At 35.5% G+C, this 18,529-nt stretch overlaps 3 protein-coding genes across 3 annotated transcripts; 1 reads left to right on the plus strand and 2 right to left on the minus strand.

Annotated features, from left to right (window-relative positions):
- Window positions 1-1,207: 1,207 nt before the first annotated feature.
- On the plus strand, window positions 1,208-2,120 carry LOC113729657 (secoisolariciresinol dehydrogenase-like). The gene has a single exon (XM_027253915.2). The coding sequence runs from the start codon at window positions 1,481-1,483 to the stop codon at window positions 2,036-2,038; it is 558 nt and encodes a 185-aa protein (XP_027109716.2). The 5' UTR covers window positions 1,208-1,480; the 3' UTR covers window positions 2,039-2,120.
- A 763-nt stretch (window positions 2,121-2,883) lies between these two features.
- On the minus strand, window positions 2,884-6,482 carry LOC113733046 (cathecol O-methyltransferase 1-like). The gene is made up of 4 exons (XM_027259172.2): window positions 5,803-6,482; window positions 4,539-4,849; window positions 3,611-3,675; window positions 2,884-3,238 (listed from the first exon to the last, which is right to left on the minus strand). The coding sequence occupies exons 1-4, from the start codon at window positions 6,366-6,368 to the stop codon at window positions 2,942-2,944; spliced, it is 1,239 nt and encodes a 412-aa protein (XP_027114973.1). The 5' UTR covers window positions 6,369-6,482; the 3' UTR covers window positions 2,884-2,941.
- A 4,127-nt stretch (window positions 6,483-10,609) lies between these two features.
- On the minus strand, window positions 10,610-11,434 carry LOC113729709 (dirigent protein 22-like). Its single transcript, XM_027253960.2, has one exon. It carries the CDS (start codon window positions 11,366-11,368, stop codon window positions 10,772-10,774), a length of 597 nt encoding a protein of 198 aa, XP_027109761.1. The 5' UTR covers window positions 11,369-11,434; the 3' UTR covers window positions 10,610-10,771.
- Between the last annotated feature and the right edge of the window lie 7,095 nt (window positions 11,435-18,529).

Genomic DNA, 18,529 nt, shown 5'->3' on the forward strand with positions numbered 1-18,529 from the left:
TGAGTATGGATAAGGTGAATAATGAAATGTTTTTCAATTAGAATCATATTTTTGTGTTTGGAACTGCACCCTGCTATTCTCACATGGAATTTGAAACTTTTTCTGATCATTAGTACAAAACACTGGAAACTGAATACAATTTTTTTATCCCTTTCACCAAACAATTGAGATCACCATGAGGGGCACTTTTTTTATTTCTTCACAATATTCTCTCGGGACTAGCAAAGGATTATCAAATTGTAGCAGGTTGCAGGCATATACCTGCCCTTACTAGTCTAATCATAGTCAGGGGACAAGTTGTCTCTATTCTCCACGTTACTTTTGTATACATCGAGACGGACTCAATTTACCAAATAAGCTAACCCAAAATGATTAATTCAGCACATGAAAGCCTGCTATTTTACTTAAGGATAAGGGTAGGGACGGTCATCAAAGGGGGTCATCAAAAGGACCGTTCTGCATAGTTTATGGTCAGAATTTGGTTATAAAAAATTGTATAGTCCAAATCACGTTTTGTATCTTGATTTTCATAATATGTGTGGGACTTATAAAATTTTGTTCTAATGTTACACGTTGTGCAAATAAAATTACATCATGTACAAATAAAATTACACGGTATGTAAAATGCACAAAACCGCCAGTTGCAACCGTTCCTGCCCGTGGTCCCTTACTTAGAACTTTTTTTCTTTTTCTTTTTTTAACGTCAGCCACTTGCACTAATATTGGATAAATGGGTACTAACCGAAAGTTAGAACAATACAAGAGGATGGTTTAAACCGATGCTTTTTAAACTCTGGCAAGTTGATTGTGTGATTTCGGTTTTTTTTTTTGGTTCAACCAGCCAATATGTTGGTTCACCGATTTATTAGTTTTTATAAGAAAAAAATGAAAAATATTACTATTTATTAACTGCATATTCATTTAATTAGTTTTAGCCTAATTCCCGATCAAACAGGACAAATATTTATTTAATTAGTCCCTATGGGTTAGGACCTTCGATTTTATAAACACATTTTGATCAAGATGAATGAGTCTCCTCAGAAAGTACTTGGAGGATGTCTAGTGGCAGTTCTTTCGCTTCTCCAATTATGAAGAGGCAAGTAAAAATGAATATGTCGAATAATATCATCATTAAAGACTATGTTATAAGCTTTTCCCTGAACATTTGAGCAGTAGACCAATTCTGTTACCATAAAAGTCTCGAATATCTAGCTAATATTCCTGTTTCAACAGGTTAGAAGGCAAAGTTGCTGTGATTACGGGCGGTGCAAGTGGCATTGGCGAATGCACTGCGAGGCTGTTTGCCGAGCATGGTGCTAAGGTCATCATTGCTGATGTCCAAGATGATCTTGGCCACTCCATATGCAAAGAAATCGATTCCATAGAATCCTTTTCTTATCTCCACTGCGATGTAACAAATGAATCTGATGTCAAAAACGTGGTGGACACCGCGATTTCCAAACATGGAAAGCTTGATATAATGTTCGGTAATGCGGGGATTGCAGGAAATGCTGATCCATCAATCATGGGTGGAGCTGATTATGACAACTTTAGAAAAGTCATTGACGTTAATGTGTTTGGCGCATTTCTATGTGCCAAACATGCTTCTAGGGTAATGGTCCCTGCCAAGAGAGGAAGCATTCTTTTTACTTCTAGTATTTGTTCGGTCACATCTGGCGATGCCTCTCATGCTTATACTGCGTCTAAGCATGCGGTGATAGGGCTGACCAAGAACTTGTGCGTCGAGTTGGGGCAGTATGGGATCAGAGTGAACTGTATTTCTCCATTTATGGTCGCCACTCCGGCGCTGCTGAATACTATGGGAATGAAGGAGAAGAAGGAAGCAGAGGAATTCATGTGTGGTATTGCCAACTTGAAAGAGACCACCTTGGAGGCGGATGATATTGCAGAAGCTGCATTGTACCTTGCCTGTGATGAATCCAAGTATGTTAGTGGGCTAAACCTTGTAGTTGATGGTGGATACAGCACAACCAACACTGCTATGAAGGAAGGCATCAAGAAACTCATTGTTTCTTGAATTGAATTTTAGTGCCATTTTGTTGTTGCCCCAGTTCTTCCTTTTGAATTTCCAATAATAAATCAAATTAAGTGTTAAGATGGAGTTCAGGCATTTTATTTTTGAAAAAGGAAAATAAAATCAGGTATTAAACAAAGTACCACTTTGTTGTTGCCCTGTTTTTCCGTTTGTTTTAGGATTATTTATGTTAATTCATGAAAAATGCATTGTATCACTCACCACATATATATATTTTTTGTGTTTTGCCTTGTTTTTTTTTATCTACCTTTTATTGCAATTGGTTCCGCAATATTTTTTCCTCATTCTTCTTTATGTATATGTAAATCATAGAATGAACGTTAAATGAATTGACACAAATACCCCATTAAACTAATAAAAATAAATAAATTTGACAGCAAATTTTGATGGAATAACTATTAATATACCACTTCTGTCAGTTGGGTACATAATTTGAAACTAAAAATTGTTTAGTGACCAAAAGTATATTGATCACGGAAAAAAAAAAAGAGTATACTATCGCTCAATTTCTTATGAGTTGTTTTGCTGCGTGACAATGCAGCTTAATCTCACCTACCAACATTCTTGAAAAAAAAATTATTGATGATTCACATTCCATCAAGCAAAATATCCCCTAAAAAATTACCCCGCTCTGTTCTCTATAACCCCTTTTTTTCTTAACCTAGAATTTCTGTTTATTTGCTAGAGTTGGAACTTTTGACAATTAGTTTGAGTCGCGAGATGTCTTTTTTCGTGTTTGGTTCTTCATGCTTTGGTGCATTCATGTTCCTCTGATATTCTATTAAAGCCATTTTTTCTTCATTTTGCATAGCTTATAGTTGCAGAAATAGCATCAAGATGGGCATTAGTTCTTGTATTGAAGAGCTTGCCAAAAGGCAGTTGCAACTATTTGTACAGCTCGAGGACCCAAACAGCACCCACACTACATTGAAATTTAATGCCTTCAAATCCAGCTGCGATAGCCAAGGCCCGAACATCAATTTCTGATCGCTCTTTTCCTCTAGGGGTTTGAATCATCATGAACAAATCAGTCTGAAAAATGTCTTTTACCAAGGCACTATTATCAGGTTTCACAGGCAGGATCAGATCAACAACAATTACTTTTCCATGATCTGGTAGAGCTTTGAAGCAGTTCTTCAGTAGTTGTATGCAGAGATCATCGCTCCAATTATGGAGTATCATCTATGACAAACATCACCTTATTCAGATTGCAAAATATATTAACATGTAGCACCATCTTGAAGCCTAAGTGTAACCCCTCTTGAGAAAAGTCAATTTTAGTCATTAGACGTATAAACTATCCATTTCTGCTCTAAAAACGTTTTTAATGATCCCTGGTACGCATATAAATAGGAGGTAAACAAAATCCAGGTGTGACTCTCCGGTCTGATTTGCAAGGTTTTCATATTGCAATGGTAGGTGATTGCATAAAAATTTACACGCACGAGTAATCAATAGAATCAGCTTTTATAAGGCTACTTCCTATCTCACCGAATCTATCAAGTGTCTGTTCTTTTAGACAAAAGCGTGGAGTTCCAGAAGCATTAAGGTTACCTTCAGAAAAATGGCATCTCCTTTTGGAACACTTTCAAACATATCTCCACCAATGTGTTCCACTCCTGCACCATATTTTTTTTTTTTATGAAAAATGTAAATCTATGTGACTAACAATATTAATCTGGAAACAGATTCATATCTACCATTATATTGCCACACATCTCTATCATTAGTACATAGGACTAGTACGTAGCTATTTCATTTAACATAATAAGAACGAGGGCATCAGTATAAATGCCTAAGCTTTTCGGTAAATCCTACCATAGCGAGTCAGTCTGGGCAATATGCATTCTGTGTCAAGGTCCTGCACAAGCTTTTACTGTTAATTTGCTTTTGATAAACGAAACTTTTTATCCAGTCAAATAAAGTTTTTGAAATAAGAAAAGGCAAAGATATTCATATCAATCTCTATTTTTATTCCTCAGGCAACGCATACACATGTAAAACTTCGTTAGCATTAAGGAACAGTTAGTAATTAATATCTCTGCATCGTATTAAGCTGAACAAAGGCTTATTTAGTTCTTAAGCGAATGTGCAGTCCTCATGATTAGCATTTATAGTTCATAGAGATGTCCTGTATGCCAAACTTGTTTATTTATTCCTCGATACAATAACATGACATATAAAAAAAATTATGTGTGACAGTGCACTTGCCCATGGTACATATTGCAGAATATAAATCAAATTAGAATTCCTCTGCAGTAAGCCACGCTGAAATTAATGAGATTCTATATATTAAAATTGCTACTTTATTTGATATAAGGAATATTGATTTCATTTGAAGAATGAAGATATCGGTTCAGAAAAAATATTACTCCAATTATGTGAAATTTCTTGAATCAAAATCAATTGCTAGTGTGGACTTAAATGGTAAACAAGCAAAATATATGAAGACTACTAGCTATGTTTTAACAGTGCAAATTACCTGGATAGGATGGCGCATTTTCAATGACATTTGGCAGGTCAAAATTGATCCCCCTTATAGAAGGGTACTTTGACACAATCTTGTGGAGGGACATTCCAAGCCCACCACCAACATCAACTAATGTCTGAAGGTTCTCAAAACCTTTATATTGATGAAGCAGTTCTTTCATTGTTATGACTGTAGGACCAACCATGCCCTTATTGAATAGATCAGTAAACCTGGGATCCCTGCTACAATAGTCAAATACATGTGTACCATGGACTCTACTGAATGGAATTCCTCCTTCAAGCACAGCATTCCCCAGTTCATACCTAGAATGAAAGCTGAATGTGAGGAACCAACAAATTGCAACCGTATGAATTTTCACATATCAGATTGGATTTTGCTAGAAAAGTTTATTGATGCAGCTTGTTACTCCTTCTGTCTCATTCAAAATATTATACTTTCTTGCGAGTCTATCCCAACACTTCACATACCTTAAACGGTAAACAAATTTTTCTTCCTTCAATATGTGTAATCTTTAGCACAAGTCTAATTGTAATTTATGGGTCTGATGAATCTAGGTTACTTATCCTGCAACAAATGTTCTACCTGTTTGGTGTTCCTTTCCAAAAGATTAATAACACATTTAGATGTTTAACAGTCTGAGGAGTGAGGATATCTGACTCAACTCAACCACCACAGTCCACAGTCCACACGTATAGACTTCAGAAAGAAGATTGGAGATATGGAATGGAGGGAGTTAGCCTCCTTTTGGATAGTGTGATTAATAGACAGGAGTTTTTTGCAAAAACATTAATGTATCACTTCTGGATGGGCGTGTAAGGTGATATATCAAAGGTGTTTCAAAATCTTGTTTGGGGAAAACGTGTTTTCGAAATGTCCAAACTCCAAAACAAGCTTACCTGAAACGTTTTATGGAGCCTTGTTTATTCAGGGGAAGAGGGGCTCCTACAGGCATCAATCACAATTTGTTTTTCATATTGTTGTATCAGTGTTTATAATACATGTGTTACTGTTTACATCCTATCATGCAATTGGGACGGATGATTTTAGAAGCTCGAATCCTATCAGGTTTGTTATGGTTTAAAGATATCAGGTTTTAATAGTACTACTACTTTGTCTCATCTAAGTATGCGATCAATTTACTGAAAGATTCCGCATTCAATACTCCAAAATCCAGAACCAACAGACCTGGGAATACTCATTGGAAAAAAAAACTCAAATTTATTTACAGAAACACTACCAAGCATTTAGGTCTTACCAGCAGTCCATCAGGACTTTATCTTGAACAAGCTCCAGGGTCGGCGCAAGTGAGTTTCCCTCCTCATCGGGTACAAAATATTCGCCGACTGGAGACAACCCGTAAACTCTTTCATATCCAACATCATTTTTGCCACCAGCACCGCCGTCTGCAACCTCGACAACGTCGCAACTGAGCAGCGAGTGGCTACTCAACAACCGAAGCATCCTGTCAAGCATGGAAGATGCATCAGGATTTTTGGTCTTGAGCAACACGGATGCGATTTTTGAAGGTGACAGTTTTGCTCCTGGGCCGGCTTTGGCTATTATTTCAAACAACTTTAGCTTGACTGCGGTGTATAAAACCATGCTGAGTGATGCTGAGGTGATCAGGTGCATGGCATAGGAGAAATGGTCCGGCTGCTTTCCTTCTTTCACATTTCCATAGGCTAATGGTGACAATGATGATTTCAGTTGGGTTTTTTCTGAATTCTCCATTTTAACTGATTTTGGATTTCTACTAGCTTTCGACTTTATATATGGAAGCACTCCATAGACTATGCCACTATGGGTTATCTCCCCCTCCATATCCAATTTTTCTTTTCCTCTCTATTACCATAGCGAGATGGTCTGAACATTTGATGTATATTTTACTTGGAGACAAGAATCATTGCTTCTGGATTAACGGTCGGAATATAGGAAGTCGACAAATTTGTTCCACGTTTCCTGAACAGTTGTATGCTGTGTAGCTTTCTATATTGCAAGTTGAAGTCTGAGTTAACCTTGGATGGTTTCAGATCATTCAAGTTTAATAATGTTATCTATAATGTCCACCTCATAAGCATGCAATTATGTTAGATAGGTTTTTGGTTCTTTCTAAGTGGTATCATGCTAATTTTCAGAGTGAAATATGACAACTAATACGGTAGTGTATGTTGATGGACCTGAGCAGAATCAAGTCTTTAATAGCAAAGATTTTTTTGTGTGTGTAATATAGGCATAGACTCTGTGTGTGTGTATGTAAATGGTACCAACTACTTAGTTTACAACTAATTAATTGACAACGAATCTCTTCGGCACCAACTGCCTAATGGCTTTCGATCATGCAGCGAATTGAAGTTCAAGTTGATTTTGTAAATTTATGTATTTTTCAAATTCTAAATTAGGTGACTTAAGGCTTGCTCTAAATTCAACCTCCAAAACATGCAAGCATCTTAGTCATGATTTTTTTTTTTTTTTTTGGTCTTTTTAAAATGAACTTATGCGGATTTTGGAGAATGATGTTGTATAACAGACATCTTTGTTAGTCAAATGGAAAAGACTTTGACAATGGTCTTAGAGGGCTCAAGCACAGTAAACACATCAAAGTATCCATGATACCAGAGGCTTAAGCAGTATTACACTAATTTGGAGAGTGAAATTGAACAAATAAAAAGTAATTTCTTTAAGGGCCCGACTGCTATAATTTTATATCTGGGAGGGCTTAATTGAGATTCACATACTAAAATTTTCATACATTTCATATCTGGGTGCTGGATGCTCCTCTTTTCTTCCTAAATTGACATTTTCATTTTCTTAAAGTATAGTTGCCAGCTCATGCTTGCTGTTCAATTCCCTCAATGTTTTTATAAATCGTCAACCAAGTTGGCAGTTGGTGGTGTGATCTTGTCGTTACTTCATTTGGTAGGGAGTGGGGAAACTAATATTACAACAAATGGTAGGCGATTATATATGGTGGTATCCCCTCTTAAGAATTAAATATTTTTCTTCATGATTAATTTAGTTCATCCACCATATTAAGTGGAGTAGTTGTGGAATTCTTAGTCCTGTTTGGAACTGTAATACTGAATTTGGCCTACACACAAAGGCTATAGCGATATAATAAGAAGCATGATAATGCATGTGAGGCACGGTATATCGTACATGAATCGTAGAAATCAAGCCCTAACCAAATTTATGACTCTCTTACAGGGTTTGAGTTTCGGCAATATTTGTGTAACATCCAATCCATTGACATATCTACTTACACCTTATCAAATTAAAATAGAAATGGTTGAGTTTCTCTGTGTCAAAAAACTACACATGCATAGCATTCTAGCTGGCCATATTTCATTTGATATTTAGTGTCAAAAACTTCAAAGATTTCATTTGATACACTCGGGTATCAAATATTCCTCTTACTCGATCTATGAAATAAGGATCATAGCAAAGATTAATTAGGTGAAGTACTTGCTGAACCATATGGGCGGCATGATCTGACTTTTTTGCCCCCGTCTAATGGAATAACGAGTGATCATTTCAACTAAGAGCATTGTTACTTTTTATTTCCCAATAGAAATCCACTACAGAAAAGAAAAGCACTAAGGTTGATGAATTTTTGTAAATGAAAACATTAATTGTACCCTCTAAACTTTGAGATATGCCCTCTTTAATTTTTCCACAATTTGCCATAAATAGTTTTCTAATCGTATTGGTTCATTCATCTAAAAATTAAAAGTGATCCAACTAGGAGAAAAACTTTTAGCTTCCGTTTGGATTGATGGGTTTGAATTTTATGATGAATTTGATGCAATATGTTTGAAATGACTGTATTTGAAATCCACATTAACTATAAATAACTTGTTTGGATAAGAATTTATGCAAGGCAAAGGATTTCTAAATTAATAAGACAATTGGGGTAGAAATCAAAATACTTAAAAGTTAAGGGGCTAACATAAAATTTTAGTTTTTTGGTTCATCCTCAGGCATGTGATCCTCAAAACCCTAAATCGAAGCTTTGAGCTTTCAGAATCGCATACTTGCTTCCATGGCAGCAGCACCTTCACAATCTTTTCATGCACCGTCTTTTTTCTTATTCCTTTTCTATTCTATCTTTTCTTTTTTCACATAATTTTTAGGGAAAAAAAGACAAAAAAAAAAAAAAAAAGAAACTTTAAAGAGAACTAGCAAGGAGCAACCATGCCGCCACGGAAGCAGCAGTAGGCTAGCACAGGCGATGCCACAGCAGTGACACTCATAGAACCGGTTATAGTGTTGATCATTTTCTTTTCTTCGAACCATGACAGAAACAGTTTATAGACTAAAGAACAAAGAGATGTGAAGAGATGGATTTCAATTGACGTGTTTTGGGTCAATTTCAGATACTCCCAATTTTTAGTACTTGAAGGACTGATGGATTTCAAATCCAAATCGATTCTTAGTTATCCAAACAACTTGAGGGATTTGGGAAGAGGATTTGAAATCAAATCCGCTTCCCAAATCTCTCCAATTTCAAATCCTCTTCCCAAATCTCTCCAATTTCAAATCCTCTTCCCAAATCTCTCCATCCAAAAACACCCTTTATGACCCATTATGATTTTGTAAATCCAAATGCGTTGCACATGCATGTTTGCGTGCTTTTTTTTTTTTTTTTTTTTTTGCTTGATTTAAAGTTTTTATCTCCTGCTCCTCTTCTTCTCCTTCTCGTTATTCTTCTTCCTCTTGTGGAGAGTAAGATTAGCTATATGCTTAACAAGATCATTTCCCCCCCCCCCTCCCATCCTTGGTTCTTCAAATTTTTTGATGCGCCATGTTCTTCTAACATTTAGTCAACGTCAGACTTTGCAATTTTGTTTTCTGTTTGGACCTGTTTGGTAAACAAGTTTTTGGTCAAGTTTATTTTTTATCAATTTTTTAACAACTTTAGTTAAAGTTATTTCAAAAAATTTCTCAAAATTTTTAAATTACATACATCAAAATACTCAAAACAGACAAAAAAAAATTATTTTTCCCTTCCTCTTTTCTTTTTCTTCCTTCCCCACTTCAACCCACCACCACCACCAACTGGCACCTCCTCCAGCGCCGGTAGAGAGAAGCTTTTTTTTTTCCCTTTTCTGCCTTCCCCTTTCCCTCCTCCTTTCCCCTCCCCTCCACTCTCCCCCGCCACCTCTCTTCCTCCCTCCCTCTCCCCAGCCACCTCTATTCCTCCCTCTCTCACGAATGAGAGAGGGAGGAATAGAGGTGTAATAGAGGTGGCTGGGGAGAGGGGAGGGAAGGGGAGAGGAGCAAAGGAAGAGGGAGAGGGAGAAGAGAAAGAGAGAGAAGAAAACAAGAAAAAAAAATGGAGTTGCTGCCGGCGTTGACCTCAGTTCCGATGCCAGCAGCCGGCAAGTGGTGAGGTGAGGGAGAAGAAGAGGAGAGGAAGAAAAGAAAAAGAAAAAGAAAAGAAAAAATTTTTATATTTTAAAAATTTTTTACAATTTCTGCAGAAAGTTATAATAAAATTTTAAACAAATATCTAAAAAACTCATTTGCCAAACAGGACTTTTGTTAGGAAAAACTACGACATCTGCTTTGAGAAGTGGGACCTTGGTCATCTTTTTCTTATTTGCATGGGTCAAATTCAAAAATCCTTTTTCAGCTTCCTTTGCTTGGCTTAATGCATGGAGAAATATTTTCAATAATTAAAAAAAAAAAGAAATGCATGGAGAAATATGTCCATCTGATTCATGCTAGAAAACTGTTTCCCTTATGCTTTCCTATACTTTTACCACAAAACCAAAAAAATGAATAAATAAATAAAATGGTTGTTTGGCTAATTCGTCTTTTCTTGTCATTCATCTCTTAAATTAAGGCAAACAATATAAGAGAAATTGCACAGCACGGCTTTCTCTCTGAAAACACAGAGAAATTGTCTATTATGTTTTTGTAAAAGGAGGATTAAAAAAGAAAGAAAACAAAAACGACAATGCAAAAACGCAAAAGTTGTTTGACTAATTTGTCTTCTCTTGTCACATTCATCTCTTAAATTAAGGAAAACAACCTAATTAGCAAACTTGTACACCACAGCCTTCACCTGAAAATCTCTGGTATTCTCAATTCAAACAAGGATTAATCACTTCACAAACTCAGGAAAAAGGGTTCAAAAGAGAAGTTCATCACTTAACATAGGACCAACATAGAACTAAAAGAGACAAAAGGGAAAAAAAATGAAATTTCCAAAGACGTGAATATCAATAATGTACAACCACAAGGTTGTACTCAACAATAGCATCAAAGTTGGCAGAATTTTGAAAATAAGTTTTTGCAGTAGCAATTCCCCGTGCCAACCGGAAAACACCAGTACCCCCAACGATGGACATTTCCCTAGTTTTCTGGTCGACGGCATTTCTTCCGACGAGGGTCAGAGTGCTTCCCTTATGCTCTCCGGTCGTGAAGTGGTAATTCACGTACATGGCCAGTCCGAGTTCGTTTTGGTCAGTGGAGGCATAAAAGCCTTGGGCTTTACCCAACACCGTTGAAGTAATCTCAGGACCGGCCGTCAATGGGTCATCGAACATCACAACCAGGCCGAAATATGTCAGCGATGACGTGAAAGTTGTGTTGGCACTGGCCACCCTTACTGCCGTTGGGCTCTTGCCACCAACCGTGTCGTGGAAGTAAAAATGAAGTTTTGTCACCTTCTCTTTTGCCCTGCCCAGCTTATGGAACCACTCATCAACTGATTCTTCTGGGCCGCCTTGGGCAGTAGTGCCATCAACCACGGCCACGGCTACGGCTATTATCAGGATCAAGCAAATGAGCAAGAAGGCTTGAATTTGCTTCGCCATTCTCAATCGATTCAATCCCTTCTCTTTGTCCTAATCTTCTCTACTTTTTGATTGGGATGAGTAAACTGGAGAGAAAAGGGTGCTATATATAGTTGGTCTAAGTTACTACCCAGCTTGGAAATTGACAAAACACAAATTGGAGAATACACAATGCATCCTGTCATTTAGTACCCAAGTTTTAGGTGAAGATTCCGTTCTTCTTCTTCTTCTTCTTTTACTTTTTTTTTTAAGGTGTACAGGCTATAGTTTCTTTAGACGTTTGTGCCAGCAGTTCTGGCAAGCCCGTGAATATCAATCAGTTTCACTTCAAGTTTATTTCCAGCCGTCCTCCGCCAAGAAATCCGTCATCAACTAATCACCCAAAGTTTTTGCTATATTGTTTTCCTCTACCTACTATTGTTCTCCTCTACCTACCACTGCCCCTACTATTACAAAGTTACCTACAACCATGGCCATCCAACATAACTAGGTTAGGGCAAAAAACATCAACGGTAACTGAATTATTGGTCGGATCAAGTTTTAACCATTAAATAATTTTTCATCACAAATTAACTACTAAACTAACTAATTGATACGCTCGTGATCATTGCGTTGATTAATTCTCTTAATCTATTAAATAAGTAGAACACATGGTAAAGTGCAGGGACAATTTTGTCCACCACTTGCGTGATTAAGAGCAAAACTATGTCACGTGTTCTACTTATTATATAGATTAAGAGTATTAATTGATGCAATGATTATGGGTGTACTGGTTAGTTAATTTAATGGCCAACTTGTGACGAAAATTTGTTTGATAATCAAAACTTGACCCAATCAATAGTTTAGTGGCCATCGAGTTTCTTTTTTCCCCTATGGTTACTATGCAGGTTTTTCTTTTTTTCTTTTTTTTTAACCTTTGCTAAATACTGCATTGGGGAATCAGGCGGCCATTTCGTTTCATAATATTCTGTGGATAAGAGTCTTTTTTTGAACGGCATACAATTTTGCTAATTTTTGTTTAAAAAGGTATCCCAACACAGAGATAGGAAAACAGAATACGCATCTAATTAGAGAGGCTAACGCATAATGTTCCCCAAAATGAAGAACACGTGGAGAAAGCATCCTAGATAAGAATGTGATTGTAAGGTCTGGTCAAAAGAAAAAAAAAGCCACAAAAGTAGTTTCTCCTGGCAATTTTTCTCGTCATGCATGCGCTGCATGCTTGCTTAGAAACTGCTCTTGCTCGGCCATTGTTATTATTGATGCATGGACCAAAAAAGGCAAACCAACTATTAGATGCTCCAGATAAGAATGTAGAGTTCATTAAATTCATAAGCTCTCCAAATTAGATTGTGGGATCCTTATTTGATCAATTGGCAATATCAAGTCAAAGACCAATTGTTATGTAATGGCCCGACTTCCCGTTTGAATTGCTATTTTTAAAAGTTTTTGTAGAAAAATGTACTGTAACGATTTGATATATGTGAGTTAAAAAGGTAATTGAAAAATATGTTCATGAAAAATGTAAAAAATTTTCTGCACAAAATCATAATCCAAACATGGCTGGACAAGAAATGTTGACTTCTTGTGTCATTAATTTCTGTGGAACTAAGTGCAGTTTGCAACTTTGGTTATGTATTCAATCATTTCTAATACACACCCAATTATATGTGTCTGGATGGGAGATTATTTAAAATATTATTTGGAATGAAAACTGTCACAAGATGTATTTGCAATACACACCCAATTATATGTATTTGTAATGTAGTGTATATGAAATAAAAAGATGATTGAAAAAATAAAAAACGTATGCTGAAAAATATGTTTGTGATGCAAGTAAATTATTTTTCGCCAAATAATTGCTACCCAAATATTGTTCTTTTTTATGGACAATTCGTATGCTAAAGTTACCAAATATTGCTATATTGCACCTTAACTTTTTGATAGAAAACAGCTTGGCTGGTAAAGATACCAATTTATTTCGGATCGTACACTGTAGCGCAACATCATTGAAAGTATCGAATAATATATATGTGCTTTTACTCAAAGGCGTTCTTAATTCCTTCTCAATATTGGGAATTGGTATCAACAATTTAAAATGATCAAGGACACATAATTTTGTTTGTTTGTCTGTTTTCATTCACAATATGAGTGGTTAATTGGTTGTGATTTGAGATATTATCAAAACTTTAGAGCACAAAATGTTCCAAGCGAAAGTTAATGGTGTAAAATGTCACAAACGTGTATCCCTAAACAAATGTCAACATTTACCCGACGATTTACAATTGTCCATGGCTATGTCATATGCATAAGCTGAAGTGACATTTTTCTTTAACATCCTGCAGTTTTCTCCAGCACCATGTTTCATCCTCCAATACAAGAATTTTGTCAATAATGCTCATGCATCCAGGTTAAATACAATTTTTTTTAAAAAAATAATAATCTTTACCACATCCAAAGTTGAAATTAGGAAAAAAAAAAAAAAATTTCCTCGCAGCAACCGGGACATAGATAAAAAAATTTTTTATCCAAAACATCGTGACACATAATTTAAAAAAATAAAAATAATATTTCATGGTTGCCGCATTTGACATATGTGACAACCCTAGGTGAGGAAGTGATTCCCATGAAACACCAAAAAATGTGATGTTTTTTGAATTCGGCATTATCGATAGAAATTAGCCGAGTTTTCTTGGACCTTTCTGTACTTAACTATCATTTTTAATCTATGAAATGCTTGATTATTTAAAGTCATTTCGGGCATAGCATATTGGTTGGTTCGTTTATTTATTCAGTAAAAGGTTTCATCCTACAAGCTAGGCTACAGCCAAAGGGATTGATATATAAACTACTCGTTTCAGTTTCAATTGTAGTTTACGTCTTTTGTTGTTAACTGCATCAAACTTGTTTTTAATCAATGGAATCTTTAATGATTTCAAGATTTGTGAGCCCTTTTGTAGCTAACTTTGTCTGTTCAGCATGTGCTACTGATTGTTAGCCTATTTAATTCAATGAAACGAGTGAACATTGAGTTTATTTAGTGCATGGTTGGCCTTTAAATTATGTGCATATCAGAGTTGGACTTTTAATATTTTATTCTTTAATGATTCTTTATTATTTATTCTATTTACTGATAGTAGTATTTTTGTGAAAATACATACATCCTATCATTGGGACATGAATTAGAATCATCGATCATCTTACGGCTAAGCTCATGTTTTCAATTGCACCTGCTGTATTTCTACTGATATTATTGTTTCTGTTCTATTAACTCTTTTTATCATTTTAACTACTATGGACTCTTTTCTTATTAACTTCCATTATTAAGCATTGTTGTTTATTTGGCTGTTCATTTGTTTATTGGAATAATTGAAGATTGAGTTTGTGCAGATTTAAGTTCAACCGATCGAGTTGATCTCCGAAATTAGTAAACTCAAATATCAGCTGCTCTTAGATTATGGTTTGATATAGATTTTGGTATAACTTATCTATTTTTTGTATTTTCATTTATTTTACAACATTGGTTGCTTCTGATTGGATACAGGTTCTGGTTTAACCTATCTATTTTTTGTTTCTTGTTTTAATTTAGAATGTTGTCCCCTTTTTCCTTGTGTGGTGCTGTGACACAATATAATCAGCCTATGTAACAGTTTAATATATCTCGATCTGTAAATATATGTAGCTTATTAATATCCAGATATTACAGCTTTTACTATTCATTCATCTTGTTAGCTGAAGAAATTTCTATATATACGTATATGCAGATTACAGGTTTTGCTATTCTTTTTTTTTTTTTTTTTTTTAGGTGGACACTTTCACCATGCACTAAACCGACCACCCCAAATTCTTCAAAATGTAATAGTTAGCCATTGCTTCTAACTAGTATTCCTTTTATGGATAGGATTATTTATTCAACTTCTCTCTTGAATTGTATGGGCCCAATCACCGACCAGCGTGTTGTAGCCTTGGCCGTGACCAACTGAGCTGCCCATGAGAGGCTCCACATTGCCGTACTTGGGCTTCACAATTTATTGGGTGACTAATCAATTCAACCCAATTTTTACTTTGACTTCGACGTATTGCAACTTTGTATTTAGGGATGTCAATGGGTTGAGTTCGGGTCGAAATTAAAAATTCCAGACCTGAACCCATTTTATATAAGAGAGTCAGACTCGACCCGTATATCGGATGGGTCTTGATCTTAGAAACCCGGAATTGGGTCCGATGGGTCTGGGTCGGATCCGGATCTACCTGGAAAGAAAATGTCCAAACTTAAACATTTTAAAATTAAATCCAAACCAACTACAAATCCAATCTCCAAATTTAAACAAATCAAATTATTTAACTAAATCACAAATAACTCGCATTAGTCAATCCAAAATTAATCACAAATCAATCTACAAAGTCATTACTAAATTATTAATTTAGTATTGTAAAAGAATATATTTAGAAATATTTATATTTTATAATTATTAATATATTGTTCAGGTCCGAGTCGGATACGAGTCAAAATCCTATATTCCGTATCTAATCCATTTTTTGTTAGAATAAATGGGTCCGGGTCCGGATCCGGGTATCGAAATTATTTTTCAATCCAAATCCGTAAAATTTTATTGAATTCGGGTCGGTTCCGGATCCAAGCCCGACCTGTTGACACCCCTATTTGTACCGTACCTTTCTTCTTGGATGATTACCGGAAATCTGCAGTGGTCGGAGCAATAGACAAATAAATTACAATCAACAATATCACAAACTGACCCACAATATCACGATGCTCCTTTCTTGGGCTTAAAAATTCAGTGGCTACTTAATTAACTTCAAAACTGAATTCACTTTTCATTTTGAAATTAAGTGGTAGTTATTTTAAGCAAATACATCTCTTTATATCAGATTGTTAAAGTGCTTCTTCAATTGTTAGGTGCCTTTTCAACCATTACGTGCCTCCTACTTCTCTATGAATACAAATCATCTTCCGAATAGTGAATTTTATTCAATTGGATTATTCTTCGAACTTTGCTTTAGCCTGGAGGTAATTTAGCAAATTTTGTTGTTTATTAAAGTGAAAACCCTCCAAAGTCTACACAAGTAGTTTATTATTTTATAGCTTTTGTTATCAAACAAATATTAGATACACTCCCTCCTGTGGTTAAACACTTTTTAAGATACCCCTTACATTTGAAAAATGTCCATTTACATCCCTTGTGCTTTGAATTTTAGTGAGAAACAGATGATGAGTACATACTCAATTGGTGGAGATTTCACTATATGCACTCTGATAGTACGATTATTTATTCAGTTTAGTGATACGAGGACTTAATAACAGTTTTCTTTCAATAGTGCCCCTAAATGAACATTTGCAATCTATAAAAATGTTTGCAAACGCTTCTCTAGTAACCTATTTTGAGTCATTTTCATAGATTGCAAACCTTCATTTGGAGGCATTTTTCAAAGAAAAACATTACTAGGACCTCATCATATCACCAGAATCAAATAAGAATAAATCTTATATACACTGAAGGATTCATGACATGTGTGCAAAAGTTGAATTTCAAATTCAAATTTTACATAGTTGCCATTCATCTAACGCTGACAGTGTATACATTGTCAGTGTAGGAAAGATTAATCCATCAAATAACCAGTCACACCATTGAAACTTGTACAATAAAATCTCAGTTAGTGAAGTGTGCTGCTGTCTATTTTTCACTTAAATACAAAGTACAAGAGGTCTATGCAGACATTTCAGAGTACAAGGAAGGTACCCTAAAAGGTGCTTAACCAAAAGGATATATGAGAAATTTGCCATTATCTTTATCAACATGAGACAATCCTCGTTCAAACACTAATCTAACTTGAATTCTAGGTTAGAGGTCTCTGATGTCTTTTGGTTAGTAGACGTTGCATTAGGGTAGCACATACTTTGCCCATTAAGACTACGATGATTTCTAGTAATGCGTAATGGTGGAGTGAGGCATCGGACGTTGTATTGTCATTACAATATGCATCTAATTAATAAATTGGATTGAACTATTATGTACCTGCACCTCAGGAAACTCTTGTACAGTGCAGGGGAAAAAATCAACAAATTGTTGTGATAATATTGTATAATGATATCTACAACTAGCCCCCAAGGGTCAGCTCGAATGGTCCGCTCCTCCTCTTTAGGGTATGGTGGACCTTCCTGGGCAACCAGAGTTCGAGCCCCCTTGTCACCGTGCTCGAGTGGAGTGGGGCCTCCTCTCCGGGCCGGAGTGGGATTAGTCGGAGCCCCGTAAGGATTGACCTGGATACCCACTCCGTCAGAAAAAAAAAAAAAAAAAAAAAAAAAAAGATATCTACAACTGATCTTTGTGCTCTTTGATTCATTCTCCTTTTTGAGTCACTTGATTAAATAAATAAAACGAGGCCGCCTTCTTAATGGGGGTTTCTATTCTATATGGTATGAAAACTAATCAATTTCCAGGCCAGACTCTGCACATGCTCTCACAGAAAAGCCCAAGGGGCCTTTGGTGATTAACATGGACCGTTGTTCACTTTAACTTAAGAAGCCTGTCATCTCGTTTGACTTTGATCAAGAATCAAGACAGGCTTTTCTTTTCTTTAGATTCTCTTTTATTCCAACGGGGGAGAAGGCCCATAATGATTAAGGCCGAAAAAAACATTTATTAGTTCACAATGGCGGAAATTTGGGAAACCACAAAGAATTCTTAACTTGCTAAAAAATTAGAATAAATCTTATATACATTAACAGTGTAGACACTTTTAACGTTGAATCTATGATATACGTGTAAAAGTTAAATTTTAAATTTAAATTTTGTGTAATTGTCAGTCATCCAAAACAAGATTGACAGAATATACACTGTCAGTATATAAAAGATTAACTTTTCTTGATAATTTTTGTTAAAAGAGATTTTCTTGTAAGGTTTAGGGTTCTATTTGAACTGTCTATGAGAAATTTTATTGTGAATACCTTCTCAACTCTAGTGATTAAAATTGATCACTTTACGGCACACAAAATGCGTTCTTGTATCATTTTACCGCACGAGACGCATACAAAATGTATTCTTGTATCATATTATGATGAAGTACTAAAAGGATCAAAGGAACGCCTATATTCCTAACTATTCTTGAAATGTGTAATTATCTTTATAACAAAATAAAAAAACACTCTTAGAAATTTTTTAA

The sequence above is a fragment of the Coffea arabica genome, chromosome 2e (assembly GCF_036785885.1).
Source record: "Coffea arabica cultivar ET-39 chromosome 2e, Coffea Arabica ET-39 HiFi, whole genome shotgun sequence".
In the NCBI taxonomy this organism is placed as follows: domain Eukaryota; kingdom Viridiplantae; phylum Streptophyta; class Magnoliopsida; order Gentianales; family Rubiaceae; genus Coffea; species Coffea arabica.